Here is a 17,857-nt window from a genome sequence, read left to right as displayed (position 1 = left end):
CGACAGTGCATGTGCGCGGGCGCGCAGGCCACGCTTTACCGCTTTGATGTTTGATCACGATCACTTTCACTTTCGCGGCCGGGACCTTATAAGTATTTAGTTATGCAACTGTTGCATGACACTTATAAGATCCCAAAGGCGAGACCTATTGGCTATGCCAATGCTTGTTTATCTCCCCGCTCTCCCAGTTTAAAGCGTCTCCACTGCTCCCCAGCCCACTTTATTTTGCTTCCGCCCTGCCTACATGATCTACGCTCTCATTTGTTCCGCCACCCCTCTTTCCCTCTCTTAAACACCTGCAGCCCCTGTGTGGGGTCTTCCTCGTGTGTTGCTTCGCTACTCCTCTCCCCACCCGGCTCTATTTTATACTCCCCATCCCTGTTGGTTCCCTTCACTCACTGCTCTGTTGCTCCCTCACCCTTCACGGGCATTTCAGTTATTTTTTGTGCACGGCCTGTCAGCTGTCTTTTGCTGTCGTATGGTTCACCGCAGTAGAAGTGCTTTTGCCGCATTAGCGTTTTTTTTTTATTTGTTTAAAGAAACTAGCCCCTGCATAATTATGGATTTGCATGTATGCATGCATGTTAAAGCATGCTCACACTTACAGCTTCACCTCATCATCGCACCTTTTCTTTGGCGATGCTGCGCAAATTCCATTGGAATACTTCGCGCACACAGAAGAATTGGGAGTCGGTGTTGTAACAGAAACATTTTCAGACGTTCTGCAGACGGATAGCAAAGGAGTGAGGATGAGGAAAGGAAAATGCAAATAGCGATTCATGAGCAAGGATGGGTCACGTGCTCGCCAGTGGCATCGCTTTGTGCGTCCAGAGACGCCTACTGTCCAAGGAGCTGCATCAAGGCATCAGACATTGGACGAGCAAAGCATCACGTGCATCGGGCCCTGGCAGCGTTACAATTGCTCCTACAACATTTCTCCTAAAAGACACATTTTAGATCGTTCTACTCTAAGTTTGACAACCTTCGAGTATTTCAAGCTGTAGGAAAATAAACTGCTTGTGAAACCCCTGTCTAGTAATGAATGACGACGTTGTAAAACATGGGTCACAATCGAGGCTATTGAGACGAGCAAGGTTAACTTTTGCTCCTCTCACTGTATCTAGCAGACTTTAAACTGGCCCTAAACTAGTTTAAAATGTTTAGGTTGAATGTGTGGCTCGGGCATATCCCAAGGGTGCTACATGCTGCTGATATGCTTGTGCCAGATTGTATCCCAATATGTTGCATAATCCGTAAATACATTACATATTTTAAACGTTAAATACATTAGACAGATTCCACAAATTAGCAATAAAGTAAACATAAATGCAGATCATGGTCTGCGTAAAAAGCAAGATATTGGAAAACTGAAGGCTGGGAAAAGACAAATACATTTTTTTCTGTAAATAAACTGTCTGTGGGTAGTGATCGATGATAAAATGTAGTAGATCCGGCTAATTCCAAAAAGCAGCAATGTGTAGTGCAAGCTCAGTGGTGGTATGGTCTTGTTTCAATGAAACCTATCTATGTCATATGCTTTTGTTGGTATGCCTGGATTGTGTCTGGTCTACCGCATGGGTGTACTGTTTGGTGTTTTTGCCCAACTGGAGGTCTGAACATGGAAATCATTTGCTCCGTTTCACCTGGCATCATTCAAGGCCCACTTGCTGTTGGGTAATGTGAGTTTAAGATCTGGAACCATCAGAGCTACTGGTGGCAATGGACCTCTGAAGCATTTCAGTCACTAGGTGAGAAAATCACATTTTAAATCTGATTGGAGAGAACAGAGAAGTGCTAGTGTCAAAAAGAATACTACAAAAATATCCTGCAGTACCCTAAAAATGGCCCTCTTCAAGATAAGCAGCAGAGCTCCACTGCTCAAAAGCATGCAGAGACACCTTGAGAGTTTCATTTTGGGCAGCGGAGGTAGCCCAACAAGAGGTGGTGCAAGGTCTGTGCCGCATTCAGAAGATTGGGACAGCTATCCAGATGAATCCGCTTTTGTAAGGCATCGAGGAATAATGGAAATAATTGATTGTGCTAGTAATCAGGTATGGAATGAGGAGGATCCGATGAGAGTTCTAATGGCGGCTGCCGATTATATAGTCTGCTGCGATGTAAATTGATCTTTAAAACAATTGTTAAATTACAGGCACATTTGTTGAGGTTTGAATTGAGATGTTTTTCTGTTTCTTTTAAAAAAAAAAAATTGTAAGATGTTTACATGTTTTATGTAAAGTAGTATGCACTTAGAAATAAAAGTTAATACTTGCATTCCAATAAAGGAATGCGCTACATGAATTGGAAAGTGTGTGAGAGCATCTTGGACTAATTATTATACAGATGCAGCGATCACGAGAAGGCATTGCTGGTGATAATTGGTGGTTGCAGCCCAGGTAATATTGTGAAAGGCAGCATAACAGTAATGGCATTTTTACTCCATTATTACAGCTTTCTTCGGAGTCTTTGTCTAGACCCATCAGCCCGTTGTCCTCCACCCTGCTTCCTGTTGATTTTGACCTCCCTGCCAGTACCTTGGGCTGTCTTGATAATTCTGCAGCAAGACACAAGATCTGCGTAAATCCACGGAGACACCGAGAACGTGCCAAAAGGAGCAAGATTGCCGTGGTAAGTCTCCTACGCCGCGATAGCTTGATGTAAAGCTGAGGGATGTGAGATTGCATGAAATGCCGGGAAGCTCTTTTCATTGAGTGCAAAATCATTGGCACACTTTGTATTTTCGAGATACTTTAAACTCTGCAGACTAGGTGTCATGGATGGTGTGCAGTAGTCGGGTAGAGTAGGGTATAAAGATGCAGACATAACGAATCCCTTCTTGCTCCAGGGTAACATATCTATGTTTTGCTTACTATGGATGGCTTTCAAAAAGCTTTCATTGGGTAGTAATTATTGTACGATGTAGGAATTTTCCATAAATATTATCCAGGGTGGCTCAATTCAAAGTACTACACTTGATTAGCACAGGGAAAAATACATTTAATAATGATTCCCTCACAAATTCACAGGTCTGTTACTCCATGAAGAGGGAGAGGGCGAGAAGGGGAGAGGGCATGAACAATGTTACAATACAATTGCTATACCCGTAATCAAGTATTGTCTGAAATGCACCATTAAACCTCAGCATAGTACCGAGTTTGGCTAGTTCTTGGTTGCATTCATATCGTGACTGTCAGAAGAAGGAAAAGTTACTCTCCTGGAATTCTAGTTCTCTTCCAGGCGAATCCTCATCAAAGTCACTGTATTGTGGGCATACAGGAACACTTTCAAAAGGTATGCATATATGTATACCAACATGTACCATAGTACTTTAAATATGTTGGCTGCTTTAAGAAGGCTAAAATTGGCCAGATTCAATTGAATCTTCATTTTAAAAAGAAGCCAGTTATATAGACATGCGTTGCTATAAAAAAGGTGACTATAGAAAATCTTTCACAAACCTTTTTGAAAGGACAAAGAAAAGGAATATGAAACATTGTGAGCTAATAGGCTGCAATGCAAAGCATACAATAGTACTCCAGCACTGTGCCTTTAAGAACCTTACAGTAGCTCCTTTGTCCCCTCATGCCTCACAAGTGTCAGGTCATTTTTACGGAAATTGGGAATCCTGGTTGAAGCAATTGTTGAGAGCTGTAATAGTTCCAGTTCGGAGAGGTCAAACTGCTGCTTATGACTTTGATGAGGATTCCCTTGGAAGGGAACTAGGAATACAGGTAACATTTCCTTATCATCCATTACATTACATTCAGAAACGGCTTCTTTTTTATAAACCCACCAGATCTCTCCGATCTGAATGTCTTGGCCTGGCAACGGTTCCTTCCATCAGAAGGGTCAGGATAGGTGGTCGTTCCTTTACACATCTTGCCCCAAAACTATGGAACTCCCTGCCTGTGGATCTGCGCCGTACTTCTAATCTGCTTGCCTTTAGAAAGGCCCTGAAAACTTGGCTTTACAAGCAGTAACTTGTTATGTTGGTGTTTTTCTTCCATTTTCTCTCTCAGTTCGGGGTCAGAAAGCGCCGGGACACTCCCTGGAGTAGCCGTGCGCTATATAAGTAACCCCAATAACATAACATAACATCCAGGGGATCTTCATCAATAGCCATAAGCACTGAATAGAATAGCAAGCCAATTACACAAACAGGCGGACATAAAATAAAAACAGCTGCACCAATGACCCAAAAAGGTTCCTTAAAGAAGCCTGCCCTCCTTGAGTATCTGCTCCAAAGTCTGAATCTAGGCAGTAGTGTCTAGTGAATGTATGAACCGATCACCAAGTAGCTGCCTTACATATCTCTGAAATTAGAACATTTCAAAGAGGAGCTATGGTAGCAGCCTTTCCCCGTGTAAAATGTGCTTTATGCCTCCCAAGAAGGGGTTTCTTTGCTATCTGGTATGAAAGAATACAATACATCTAGAAATAGATCGCTTATAAGAAGGCGAGCCTTTATGGGTTGGACCATAGTCTCATATCCTTGGTTTTGTCTAGATGCAATTTCAGGACTCTTTTAACGTCCAGAGAACGCAATGACTTTTCTACTGGCGTTGATGGATTAGGGAAAAAAGTGGCAAGGAAATTAATTGCAGGGCTCGAAAAATCCGCTCGCATTTGCGAGCCAGATATAATTAGGACGAGCTATTTTTAGGTCCTAATCGTCCTTTCTGGCGAGTAGGAAGACAAACTGACTTTTGACCTCTGTCTCTGAAAGTAGAGCAAATGTGACAGGATAGCAAGATTTAAAGGCATCTTTATTGCTCACAAAGTGAATGAGCAATTAAAAGGCCTCTAAATCTAGTTAACTTGTCACATTTGCTCAGCTTTCACAGACCGAGGTCAAGTGCATTATAGTTGGGTCGAGTAGATTTTTTTAAGTTACTAGACCTGCCCGTCTAGTAACAATTTATTGATTTTTCGAGCCCTGGATTGGTTAATGTGGAATTCTGAAACCACCATAGAGAGAAAACAGGGGTGTGCTCTCATAACCACTCTATTACTATGGAATATGGTGAAAGGTTCAGTAGTGCTTAGAGCCCAAATCTCACTATTTCTACACACAGAGGTAATAGAAACTTGGGAAGCTGCTTCCATCTAAGATGTTGTTAAGTGGCGTTGAGTATGGATTCGAAGGGAGGCCTCATTAATTTAGAAAGACCGATGCTAACTTCCCAAGAAGGAGAATTGAATGTAACTGTTGGAAAACCCTTTTTAAGGCCTTCTAGAAAATCTTTAATCACAGGTATTTCAAGTCAAGTCAAAAAGGCTTTATTTCGATAAAAACAGATCATAAAAGCTGGATATAAAAGGGATTAAAAAGCTATTTACAACAATCTCTAAATTCATTGACTTTAACAAAGAATGCATACATTCTATACAAGTTAAAAGGATCAATATGGATTATTAATTAAAACCAAATTAAACAATACATTTAAGCCCTTTACTTCGAAGATACCAAGCCCATGATAAAAATTTAGAAAGGCCACAAGCATATAGTGGATGCGAATCTGACATTAGGATACGCAGAGCCTCAATATGGGGCCTAGTACCTAACAGTCTGCACAATGCTTTAAGCCACTTTTGTCTTGGTTTCATGTACTCCGGACATTGGAACATGAAGTGCGCTATTGTCTCAGGGCTGGTTATACAGAAAGGACAAAGTGCGATTGTCTGAGCCGGGAATTTCCAGCGTGCTGTAAAAGCTCGTAATGGAAGAGTCCCGACCCTAAACTTAAAATAAAGAGCCCTATCAAACGGTTTCCCAATAATATCCAAATAAAGTTCCCGAATAGGTAAATCCTTGAACTTCAGGAAGTCCTCCGAAAGTTTACCCAAGGAATGATTGGCGTTAGTTCGAGACATGACCCAATTCCAATACGTGGTCTTTAATATTGCCTTTGGGGGAGAGGACCTACCAGCCCAAGCTTCACTTAGTCCAAGATCACCAAGCAAAGCTTTTACATCTTTTAACCACTTTATCTTGTACCATCCCGGTAGTGACATTATTTCAGACAGCCCTTTAGCATATTTGGCCAATTCTGGAACTCGCCACAACCGGGCCCATAAGAGCAATGGTCGCAGTTTTGCAAGATCACCAATCGGACGACAGCCTAAGTCAAGCATCAACGGTAACATTGGCGTACCCTGAGGAAGTGACATAAGCGACCTGCAAAATTTGTTTTCCGACTTTGACAGCTCATCTATATTGTAGGTGCCCCATAGTTCAGCCCCATAGAGGGCAGAGCTAACTCCTCTTGCTTTGTAAATATCGATAACAGGGGCTATTGGTCTTATTGTACAGAGACGCTGTTCCTTTAGCAGAGCCCCGGTTACCCTCTTAGGGGTTAGGAGCATTTTGCATAAATGCGGGGTCCACTGCATGGTATGCGATATGCGTATACTCAAGTAATCAAATACCTTCTCCCTACCCAAGGGTACAGAATTCAGCACAGGCGGACGTGCAAGTTTTTTGGGGGGATTCATCACTAAATATTTAGTTTTGTCAGTATTAATTACCAAACCCCGCTCCATACAGAAAGTCTGAAAATTATTAAGGAGCTTCTGGAGGCCAATTGGGGACTTAGACAACAAGAGCGTATCATCCGCAAAGAGGAGGGTAGGAATACGCTCGCCCACCAGGGATGGTTCATCTGAAGGATCTTTTAGCAGATGCTCAACCACACCATTAACATACAAAGAAAAAAGGGTGGGAGCAAGAACACATCCCTGGCGGACCCCTCTGTCTACCGGAATTCTATTTGTTTTCTCGCCCTGTGTGCCCCATCTAATTTGGGCAAAATTGCCTTCATGGAGCTTACCAACATTGAAAGAATATAACGTGGGAGGCCCATTTTAAAAAGGACTCCCCATAAAATCTCCCTAGGCACAAGGTCAAAGGCAGTCTTTAGGTCGATAAAGACTGCCTTTGCCTATAACCACAACCTTCCAGTAAATTAACATTAGTCTAAATACTTGCTCTATCGTACCTGTACCAGCTCTAAACCCTGCTTGATAATCGGTCAGGATATCATTTTCATCAATCCATTGTAATATCCTCCCCAATAGAACCTTCCCAACAACCTTCTGGGTTGTATCTAATAGGCTTATGGGGCGATAATTAGAGGGATCGTCCCTTAAACCTTTTTTAAAAATGGGGACGACCTCTGCTCCCTTCCATGACTCAGGGATCGCGGCACCTTTATAAATAGCAACAAGCAGGGAGTGGATAAACTTCCCCCATTTTAGGGTGTCAAGGCGAAGCAAGTCGCCAGGGATGCCATCACGACCAGCTGCTTTTTGGGGCAAGATAGTACTGACAGCACACTCCACTTCCTTAATTGTAAAATCAGGCTCAATTGTGTCACCCTCCAGGACAGAATAGTTAAATATAGCTACAGCGCTAGACCCTTGTTGACGGGTATACAATTTAGAGAAGTGAGTAAACCATGCTTGGCTGGTAATACTACATGTAATGTGATTACTATCTGGTCTATTCCTAGCTCTAATTGTATCCCAAAAGCGTCTAGCATCTTTACCAGAGCTGGCCTCCTTTAGAGTGTGCCAGTACTCCTCTTCCCAGTCCTTTTTGGCACTAGCTATCACCCGTTTATAGTCCTTTCTAGTATACTGTATCGAAGATTGTGACTTGCCCTTAATAGCCTTGATTAGGGCTGTTTTTGCCTGTCTACATGCAGGTGTAAACCAATCATGTGTGCCCTTCGGCTTCGTATTCATTGCTGGCTTACCCCCACACACTTGCTCTAAGAATAATTCTCCTATAGTTTTGATTGTTCCTTCAAAGACAAGTGTTGCCCTACCAGATACAGAAGGAAATTGGGCAATAGCGTCCAACTCGGATTGTGAAGTTAATAATGTTTGATCTATAATGTTAAGCTTGACTTCATCAAGGGCTATTTTACTCCACTTCAATCGTCTCCCGCAATTAGATAGGGAGACTTTAGGAGCGGGCTTATGGACTGTTCCATTTATTTTACTTGGCCACAAATTATTAAGGGTTAAAGACCCTTTCAACAGTGGGTAAGACCGCCATATCCTGAACTGATTTCCAGAGTATAAAATCAAGAAGGATATAGTCGATCCTTGAGGTATGATTCACCCTATTATAATTATCAGCACCCATAGGGTCCGAAATAGTTCGGCCGTTAGCAGCTCTTAGCCCGAACTCCATAGTCAGTGCATTTAACTGTATCACCCTTTGGGACCACTTTTTGATCGGTTGAATAGTTAGCACTGGTATGCCCCTTTTTGCATCATCTTCAGCCAAATCCAGAATGTCCTCCGTCGCAAGGGGCTCATAGGAACAGTTAAAATCTCCCGCAACCAAAACTTGAGCCCCGTCATTACAGGCTCTAAGCTCATTTTCAAGAGTAGTTACTATAGGGGAAGAAGAACCATTTTTTGTGCCCCTGACGTAAATATTAAATAACTCAAGGGCTCGCCCCCTATTTGGACCTCTCAACAAAATTCTTAGGATGTCTGGGCAATTGGTCTGTTTTTGGGTAATATGACATCCAAGAGAGGTACTCACCCATATAAGAAGGCCCCCCGAGGGGCGGCCCTTCCCTGTACTTGGGGATATTGCAGGCAAAAAAAAGGTAACATACCCAACTCTATGGAGAGGCTTCAGGCTCCAGGTCTCCTGGAACATACAGATCTTATGCTCTTCTACCAGAGAATTCCATTCTGGCAAGCCCAATTTCCTATTTATGCCTGCCAAATTCCAACTAATAACTTTAAGTGATTCCATGGTAGCAGGAGTACAATTTATTGGTGGATCCAGAGGATCTCTAGAAGGGTTGGACAGTACTTTAGTTAAATCAAATACCGGGATATACTGGGGGGATGTATCCGGGTCCAGGGTACCTCCTTGGTCCATTGAGTGGGCCACCGGAGGCAGATGGTCAATCAAAGAGTTAGCTTCTGAGTACAATGGGGAGTAATAAGTACGTCAAAACCCTAAGTCAGGACCAAAATATTCCCCCCTGTTACCAAAGTTAAAAGAGGAATAAGGGCAATACTCATTTGTAGACATACCCCAAAATGTATTACCTTGGTTTTGCCATTGAGGTTGAGGCACTTGATGAGGATAGAAGTGATCCAGACTAACTGTTCTGATTGTACTACTGGTAGACTCATTATGGTAATTACAAATGAGCTTCACGGCGCGTGTATCACGAAAGTTAACTAAGATGCAATCGCCGAAAACGTCCTTAACTCTATTACCTACCCAACCAACTCTTCTAACGAATAGAACCTTCCCATCTATCTGCCTCGGTAGAGGTCTGCTAGTATTCAGATAGTGGATAGTTTTATTTTTCAGTTCAGGGTATGATTCCATTTTTTCAAGACAAGCCAGAAACTACACCTGTCGGCTCAGGTCTCAAGAATAAGTCCAGATTCACCCCCACTGCAGCAATGACCCTGCACGAGGTACTAACTTTTGAACAGGCTGTTTTGAAAGAGGTAGAGAATACAACCACTACCCGCCCCTACAACAACCTTTCTAAAACAGACAGGCTTCTTCTGAAAAATTTGACAGAGGACAAAACCATCGTCCTGAAGCCAGCGGACAAGGGAGGTGCCATAGTCATTCAGGATAAGGTCGTTTATGATGAAGAATGCCTACGACAACTTTCCAATACCAGGTACTACGAGCCTATCGAAGAAGACCCAACCACACGTCTCTCCACCAAGATACAGCACCAGACTGTGGAGGCTGAAGCAGAAGGCTGGATAACGAAGGACGAGGCTTCATTCCTCATGAACAAGTACCCCCGTACTCCGTACTTCTATTGCCTACCAAAAATCCACAAAGGGGTCACCCCCCCACCTGGTAGGCCCATTGTCTCTGGGATTGACTCCCTGTTAGAACCACTCAGTAAGTTCTGCGATGTATTTCTACGCCCCTTGGTGACTAAGACCCCTACCTATCTGAGAGACACAACAGAAGTTCTGAACCTCATTGAACAATTTGAAACACCAGAATCAATCACCCTCCTAGTCACCTTAGACGTTGAGGCTTTATACACGAACATTCCTCAAGATGCGACACTTCTAGTCCTGGACAAAGTGCTCCGTAACGTGGACCCATGGCCATCCGAAACACCTATCACTTTCATCTGTGACTGTGCTACCATAGCATTGAAAGAGAATTACTTCGCCTTTGAAGAACAACTTTACGATCAGGTCCAGGGGACCAGCATGGGGAGCACCTTTGCGCCGAGTCTGGCCTGTTTGTACATGGCGGACTTTGAAGAAGAACACATCCTCACAGACGCCAACCCTTACAAGACCAATATTCTACTATGGCGAAGGTACATCGATGATATCCTCATCTTTTGGAAAGGGGACGAAGAGTTGTGTCGAACCTTTTTCACATGGATTAATACTCTTAACCCTTTCCTCAACTTTGTTGGCACGATGTCATCTGAGTCCATCCCTTTCCTAGACCTCCTCATATCTTTGAAAGACGGGTCCCTCATGACCACTAACTACAAAAAACCGACTGACAGGAACAGTCTCCTCCTGTTCAATAGTCACCATCCTAAATCTTTGAGGAACAATTTACCAGTGGGTCAGTTTCTACGGTTACGACGTAACTGCAATACCATCACAGAATATGAAAAAGAGGCGGACACCCTAACAAAAAACCTGATCCAAAGGGAGTACCCAAAGAAAATCGTAAACCAAGCCCGAAAACGAGCCAGAAACAATCACAGAGGAGCACTACTTGAAATAAAAGAAAAACCGACCACAGATGTTCTGACCTGTGTTACATCTTATACATCCAATTCAAATAAGATTCAAAAAATCATTAAGAAGAACTGGAAGATCCTGGAAACTGGACAGTTCCAACCAGGTCCTCAACCACTCTTCTCTTTCAAAAGAACCCAGAACCTCAGGGACATGCTCGTGCACACACGTCCCAAGAAAACCATTCAGACACAACCCACATTATGGAACCTACCTCCAGTGGTTGGACATTATCCATGTGGCTCATGCGCCGTATGCCCCCAGACCAGTCCCACCAAGGAACTAGACTTGGGACTTTCTAGGTTCTGGAAACAGACACGGCACACGAACTGTAACACCAAGAACTGCGTGTACTTAATTACCTGTCCCTGTAGCCTACAGTACATTGGCATGACCACCAGACCAGTGAAGGTCCGAATAGGGGAGCATAAAAGTACAATCCGTCGCAAACGCACAGCCACCAGACTACAAAGCCACTTTCTGGACAAGAATCATCCTCCAGAAAGTTTACATTGGACAATAATTGAATCCAACTCTCAGTGGTCAGCAACCACATTATTCAGACAAGAACAACGTTGGGTGTTCAAACTTAGTAGCAACAAAAAAGGATTGAACGAGGATATACCCTGGGTGGATCTTTCACACTAATACCCTTACACCAAGGCCAGTTGCTTTAAGATGCCTGCTACAACACCTTACTTCCCATCAGTGTCACACTATACCAATCATTAAGAACTCCATCAATCCCGACCCCACTGCCATGTCCGATCGATTTCTATTGTGGAGCGTACACTCTTGTGAGTTGTGGTATCTATGATATCGATACTTTACCACATATAGTTCATTCAGGTGACATATCTCCCCTTCACCGCTCCAAGATGGCCGCCCCCCTTTCTCTCCTGAACTCCGCTAAGCATCATACACACATACAGAACACAGGGAGTATCCCTGTACCCTACTTTAACTTACCATACTGGTTCCCAACCTAACAGGGTACAGAGACACAGATTATTGATGGTCTCAGCAATCCAATTGGGGCCTGAATATTATCTTGACCGTACAGAGTACCGTTATTAATATCATTCAAAGACTCGCGTTCCCATTCCAATATGGCCGCCACCATTTGGATAATCACTGAGGAGCCCCCTTCACGCCACGTGATGATGTCACAGCCACAACTTCCCGCGTTGATTCCCGTATTTAGGGAGGTCCGGCACCCGACCAGGTATGCTACCGGCAGTACCGCTGGACGGGTAGGTTTCCGGTTCCGTGAGGGCAGAACAGAAGTAAGTATCCCTTTGTCTTTAAGAAAGATGCTGTGCTGGTTCCTGGTTTATCCGCTGGGCCCTCCCGATGTAATTTAGTCCTTTGTTTTGGTTGTTTGTTTTTCTTAGCTTCACAGCGCGGTACTTCCGACGGAGCCCTTCTCAGACGATGGGAGGGTAGGCGGGATTTTTTGTCTCTGTGTACATTATCGCTCCATTCACATCCGCCACTCCTAACTCCGGGTCCGGTATAGTCACGCTCCAGACCCCACACGAGCACTTTCAGTTGCACTGGATCTAGCTCCATGTTCTCCAGGCATGTCTCGTCTCTAGCGTATGCACACAGGGTCGTGATTTTTACTCCGGGTCCGGTATAGTCACGCTCCAGACCCCACACGAGCACCTTCAGTTGCACTGGATCTAGTTCCATGTTCTCCAGGCATGTCTCGTCTCTAGCGTATTCACACAGGGTCGTGATTTTAACCAGTGCCACTTCCTCCTCCCACCTTGTTTACCACAAAACCTGTGGCCATCTATTATCAATATATATGGCACTGGGTGGTAGAGGTGTACCACCCACAGATTACACCATCAACGCACGATGTTACAATACTAGTCTGTGATGCAGCATAGTTTATTCTATGCACCTCCGTCACAGCAGCACTTTGTTGGTACTGCCGCTCATCGTCACCCAGGTAGAACCCACTTCACTATTTTGTTGTCTTTGCAATGCATGTCACATCGAAGACGCACTGACGCTTCACCATTCTCATGCATCTGACACTTGGGCACAACCAGTGCACTTGTGATTTCGAGCTCACTTTCTAAAGGAACATATATAATTAATATGTAACTGGGCTCTGAACCTTTTGTTTTTCTTTTTCTCTTTGTTCCCCCCCCCCCCTTTTTATGTCTCCTTTTTAGGCTGTGAATTAGGACTTTAGTATAAGAACGGGTCCTTTTAATTATTACCGTAATCAGGTCTTTCTAGGGATACAGTGTGTCTTTTCCTGATCCCTGGGTTCTTTCTCCAACTGGTCCTGATGAAGCGCTAAGGATCCCTTAGGGACCAATCTGTAGCGCGAAACATGTCGACCCCCCTTTTTTTTGAACTACACCTTATCACACTTACACTCGGGTTGAGAGAAGTGGGAATTTATTTGTTTTAGTTTCCCCTCTCACAACGGCACATACGTGCATCTCCATCCCCGTTGACTTTTATTCTGAAGCAGGGGCCCTACGAATAAAATTGACAGGGCCTTCTGCTCCATTTTAACTCACATTCACTGACACTTTCTTCCCACATACCCGCACTCACCTCTGTGGCAAACTCCTAAAAGATCTCCGCTAGAGAGCCCCTTGGGGCCCGTGAGGGACTGCAGCGCCACCCCCACGAGGAGCAACATTGCCCGATGATGATGCTATACACTCGAAAGGGTGTGTGAGGGCACTACGTACCAAACCAAGGAGTACCTTCCTCTTTCTTTACACACTCACCTATCCCAGGAGACTACCCCTCTTCTCTATAACACCACGTAATTAGTGGCTGTGTTCCCCTTTACCCATAGGAACTGATACCATCCATTGTAATCATATGATTCCATTTTGCCAGGTGGCAGCTGAGGAACTCCTACCAGAACTACCACGTAAGGCATGCTAGCTAGGGGTGGGTTGATGTAGGGAGGGCTGGACTGTTCGTTATAAACTTTACCCAGACTACTGGTCAGTTCTGTCCTCGTTTTCGCCGCATACTTAGAGGTAGTTCTATCTCCCAAGATTTGTAAGGATGAGGCAGTACTAGCTCCCTTGCTTTCAGGGGTTACTCCATTCCTAGGGGCGTTAATAGCAGCCTTGGATTGAGGAGTTTCACTAACTCTAGACACCTTACTACCTTTTGTTGCTGGGCATTTACTCGTTTTATTTCCTTTTTTTGTGTTTAGTACTGAAAGTTTGCTACTACCCACATTCCCAGAGGGGGCGTTATTAGTTGAGGTAACAACAATAGGTGTTGGCAATGAGTCTTGCAACTTCTGTTCAACAGAAGTAGAACTATTTTTTATATGCAACTTGATTAATGTTTTCAGAGAAAAAAAATTGTCGAATACCTTGTTCAAGCCTATCTAACCTTGTTGATAAGACCTTAAGCCTCTCATTGACCGGAAGTAAAAGGGACTTCATAGTCTGTTCAATACAGTCAATGAGAGGAATATCTTGGGTACGGCTTGATAAGTTTTCCGGGTTTAAGCTTCCACTCTGCAATGATGTAATAGCAGTATTAGTAGTTCCGCTGCTAGTTTGCACCGGGGATTTCTCCACCAGGGCTTCTAGTCTATGTAAAAACGGATCTCCAGAAGTGGTACCATCAGTTTCAGATAGTATAATGGGAGTATCAGATACATGACTGGTACCAGAAGTTTCAAGGACCATTTTGTGTTTTTTGGGCCTATTTTGCTTTTTGTTCTTATCATTTATCCTACCCCCACTGGGTCTTAACTCGAGGGGTTTTTCCCCAAGAGATAATTCAGACCTGAGCCTAGCAGATTGTCCTCGGGTAATTACATGAGGCGTACTTATGCTTTGGTTACCCTCAGATATCCGGGTCTAATTTAGTGACCTTGGACAATTGTTAGTAATTTGGGAGTCACCCAAGTGGGATAACAATGTAATCGGTGTCTGAGATAACCTAGCATGAGAGAATAAAGGGGAAGTATCAAGGGACATATTCTTATCCGAAAAGGACAAATCTTTAGTCACTGGGGTCTGACGAATCTCAGGAAGTAAAGCAAAAGACGGTACCAGGATAGAATCCTGGGAGTTAGTAGTAAGCATTGACATATTGGAAGTAAGGAGTGAAGGATGACAACCCATAGGCAATGACAAGCGGCGTTCCGTGTTTTCAATGGCATTTGCCACGACACCAATGGTTTTTTGCAACATACAGTCGATCGCTGTCAAGCTAGGGAGCTGGGGAGTGACCACATTTTGTTTTTGTACAAGGGCAGGTTTTTGAATAGTACGCTTTCCCATTTTACAAGTCCTATTGAAGGAAACAAACCAAATGGAGCTTAGTCGGATATTATACCCACTACAAAACCCTAAGGGTATACACAACAAATACAATACAGTGCAGAATATACCAATACACAATCAACTATAGCGCTACTCACAGGTTTAAGGACAGTAACCATAGAGTGAACTTGATGCAACCTGTGTTGGTAATGGCACGCAGAGGATTAGGGCCCAGGGGAATGGCCCGGCCCAGCCTCTACCGGCCACTAACGGACACAAACGGTCCCGCCCTTGTCCCGGGCTTCTCCCGGCGCCGCCCGCGCGCGTCCCGCGAGGCGGGAGTTCTGGTTCAATTTTAAGTGCCACTGGGCGCGCGCTGACGATGTATGGCGTCCGGCCGCTAAGGCTTCGGGGGGGTGTAGTCTCCCCTCACAGCGGCCGCGCCCTCAGGTGTGACGGGGCGGCGGGGGAGACCGGCAAAAAGTGTTCCCACAGGTCCTCGGGCAATGCAGGGATTCAGCAAGAGCTCCACAGTGGAATAACAAGCAGGTAATGGGCCCACACTGTTCACAGAAATACAAACAAGACTCCCGCTCGGCCGGAGTTCTGGTTCAATTTTAAGCGCCACTGGGCGCGCGCTGACGATGTACGGCGTCCGGCCGCTAAGGCTTCTGGGGGGTGTAGTCTCCCCTCACAGCGGCCACGCCCTCAGGTGTGACGGGGCTGCAGCGGCGGGGGAGACCGGCAAAAAGTGTTCCCACAGGTCCTCGGGCAATGCAGGGATTCAGCAAGAGGTCCACAGTGGAATAACAAGCAGGTAATGGGCCCACACTGTTCACAGAAATACAAACAATAGACAATTCTAACAGCGCCGTGTTGGCCTCGCCAGTACTGGTTCACAGAGCTTCTTCTTCTATCCCTCTCCGGCGCTGCTCAGGAACTGAAAAGGTATTTAAAAAAAGGAGGTTTGTGATGGAGACTTCCTATAGGCAGGTATAGCCGCAAGGTGAACTTTAATAGAAGAAAACTGGAAGACAAACCTTGCTAAATGAAGAACATATGATATCAGTACATCTTCTTGACGTGAGGAAGCGTTGTGGTTGTTCTGGATGCACCAAATGCAAAATCTCGTCCACTTGAATGCATATGATTTTCTGGTGGAATGACACTTGGCTTCTCTTAGAATGTTCGTGCACTCTTGTGGAAGATCTAGATGGCCATATTGCAGGAATTCTGGAGCCAAGGGGTCCCACTCAATAATGGAAGTTTGGGTGCAAAATTTGGCCTCCGAACTTGTATTGAAGATCCCATCTGCACAGCAATCTCTTGTGTGGTAGCTCTCACAGGTGAAGAAGATTAGTTGACCAGCACTGTCGAGGCCATTCAGGTGCTATCATTATCGATCTAGTTTTGGACTTGTAGAATATGATGAACACTGTCGATATGAGAGGAATTGGGGGAAATGTCTACAGAAATTTCCCTCACCAGAAGGCCATTCTCTTTTGACCCTGGTTGGGAGAACCTGGATGCGTAGCCTTGGCTTTTTTTGATGTTCACATCCGCAAACAAATTTTTTGCACATAGCCCCACTCTCTAAAAATGCCTTGCAAGACTTAGTCCTTTATAACCCAGTTGTGCTTTTCTTGAAATACTCAGCTGAGCGAATCTGCCTACACGTTCTCAGCACGTGAGATGAATAGCTGTTATGGTTAGGCTCCTGCTCATTAACCATTTCCAGATGGCTTGAGCATCTAGAGACCAGGGTCAAGAATGAGTTCCTCCTTGCTTGTGCAGGTAATGCATTGCTGTTGTATTGTCTGTCTGAACAGGCAGAGAGTTTGTTGTTATTGATGGAAAAAAGGACTTCAGGGCCTGAAGGACCTCATTCAGTTCTAGAAGATTGATGTGATAAGTCTTCTCTTTGTCCGACCATACCCCAGGAGTTTGCAGGAGTCCCATGTGAGCGCCCCAACCTTGGCGAGAGGCGTCTGTGATCAGAGTTTGAATTAGCCGATGGAATGGTATCCCTGCTAATAAGTTCTTCGGTTGATTCCACCTTTGAAGAGATTGTTTTCCATGCTGGGAGAGGTCAGTTTGTTCTCCCTGAGAACTGATGCCATCGATCTTCTAGGCATTGTTGTAACGGCCTCATGTGAAGCCTTGCAGGTGAAACTAGAAAGATGCAAGAAGCCATTGATCCACAGTAGGGATGTGATCTGCCACACCTTTGGATGACGTGCACATAAGAGATTGACACTTCAGACTGATTGATAATATCCTCTCCTCTGAAGGATACTTTTGCAGACTGAGTTTTAAGGATTGCTCCAAGGCATAGTATCTTTTGAGTTGGGTGGGTAGTAAACCTTTTGAGGTTTACCTGCAGATCCAGGTTGGTTATTGTTCTGAGGCAATCCGGAAATGTTTCTATGTCTCCATTGCTGATATGCCTTTTGTTAGCCAGTCATCCAGGTAAGCATAGACAAATATTTTTTGTTTCCTTAGTCACGCTGTGACAACTGCCATGCATGTTGGGGGTGTTCCAGGGGTTTACTAGCCCAAAAGGCAGATCTTTGTATTGATAATGGTTTGTGCCTACTCTGAAACAAAGACATTTTTGAGGTTTTACTATTATTGGAAGATGAAAGGAGGTGTCTTGGAGGTCTGTTGAACACATCCAGTTTCCTTAGTAAAGTTGAGGGTAGATCTGGTGTAACACCAACATTCTGAACTTCTTTATGTATTTGTTTAGTACTCAAAGATCAAACACAGGTCTGAATTCTTTGTTTGGTCCTATTTTC

The 17,857-nt window shown here is 44.4% G+C and overlaps 1 protein-coding gene across 8 annotated transcripts in view; it reads left to right on the top strand.

The window, feature by feature from the left end:
• The window catches only part of KIAA1210 (KIAA1210 ortholog), a 545,154-nt gene that overhangs the window by 489,914 nt on the left and 37,383 nt on the right, over positions 1 to 17,857 (top strand). For all 8 annotated transcript variants that reach the window (XM_085608043.1, XM_085608048.1, XM_085608050.1 and 5 more), the window contains one exon: positions 2,452 to 2,628. In XM_085608043.1, coding sequence (XP_085464169.1) covers positions 2,452 to 2,628 — 177 coding nt within the window. The remainder of the gene's footprint in view (positions 1 to 2,451; positions 2,629 to 17,857) is intronic.

The sequence above is a fragment of the Triturus cristatus genome, chromosome 5_2 (genome assembly GCF_964204655.1).
Source record: "Triturus cristatus chromosome 5_2, aTriCri1.1, whole genome shotgun sequence".
Lineage (NCBI taxonomy): Eukaryota > Metazoa > Chordata > Amphibia > Caudata > Salamandridae > Triturus > Triturus cristatus.
The sequence above is the reverse complement of the archived record's forward strand: the minus strand, read 5'-3'. Positions and strand labels throughout refer to the sequence as shown.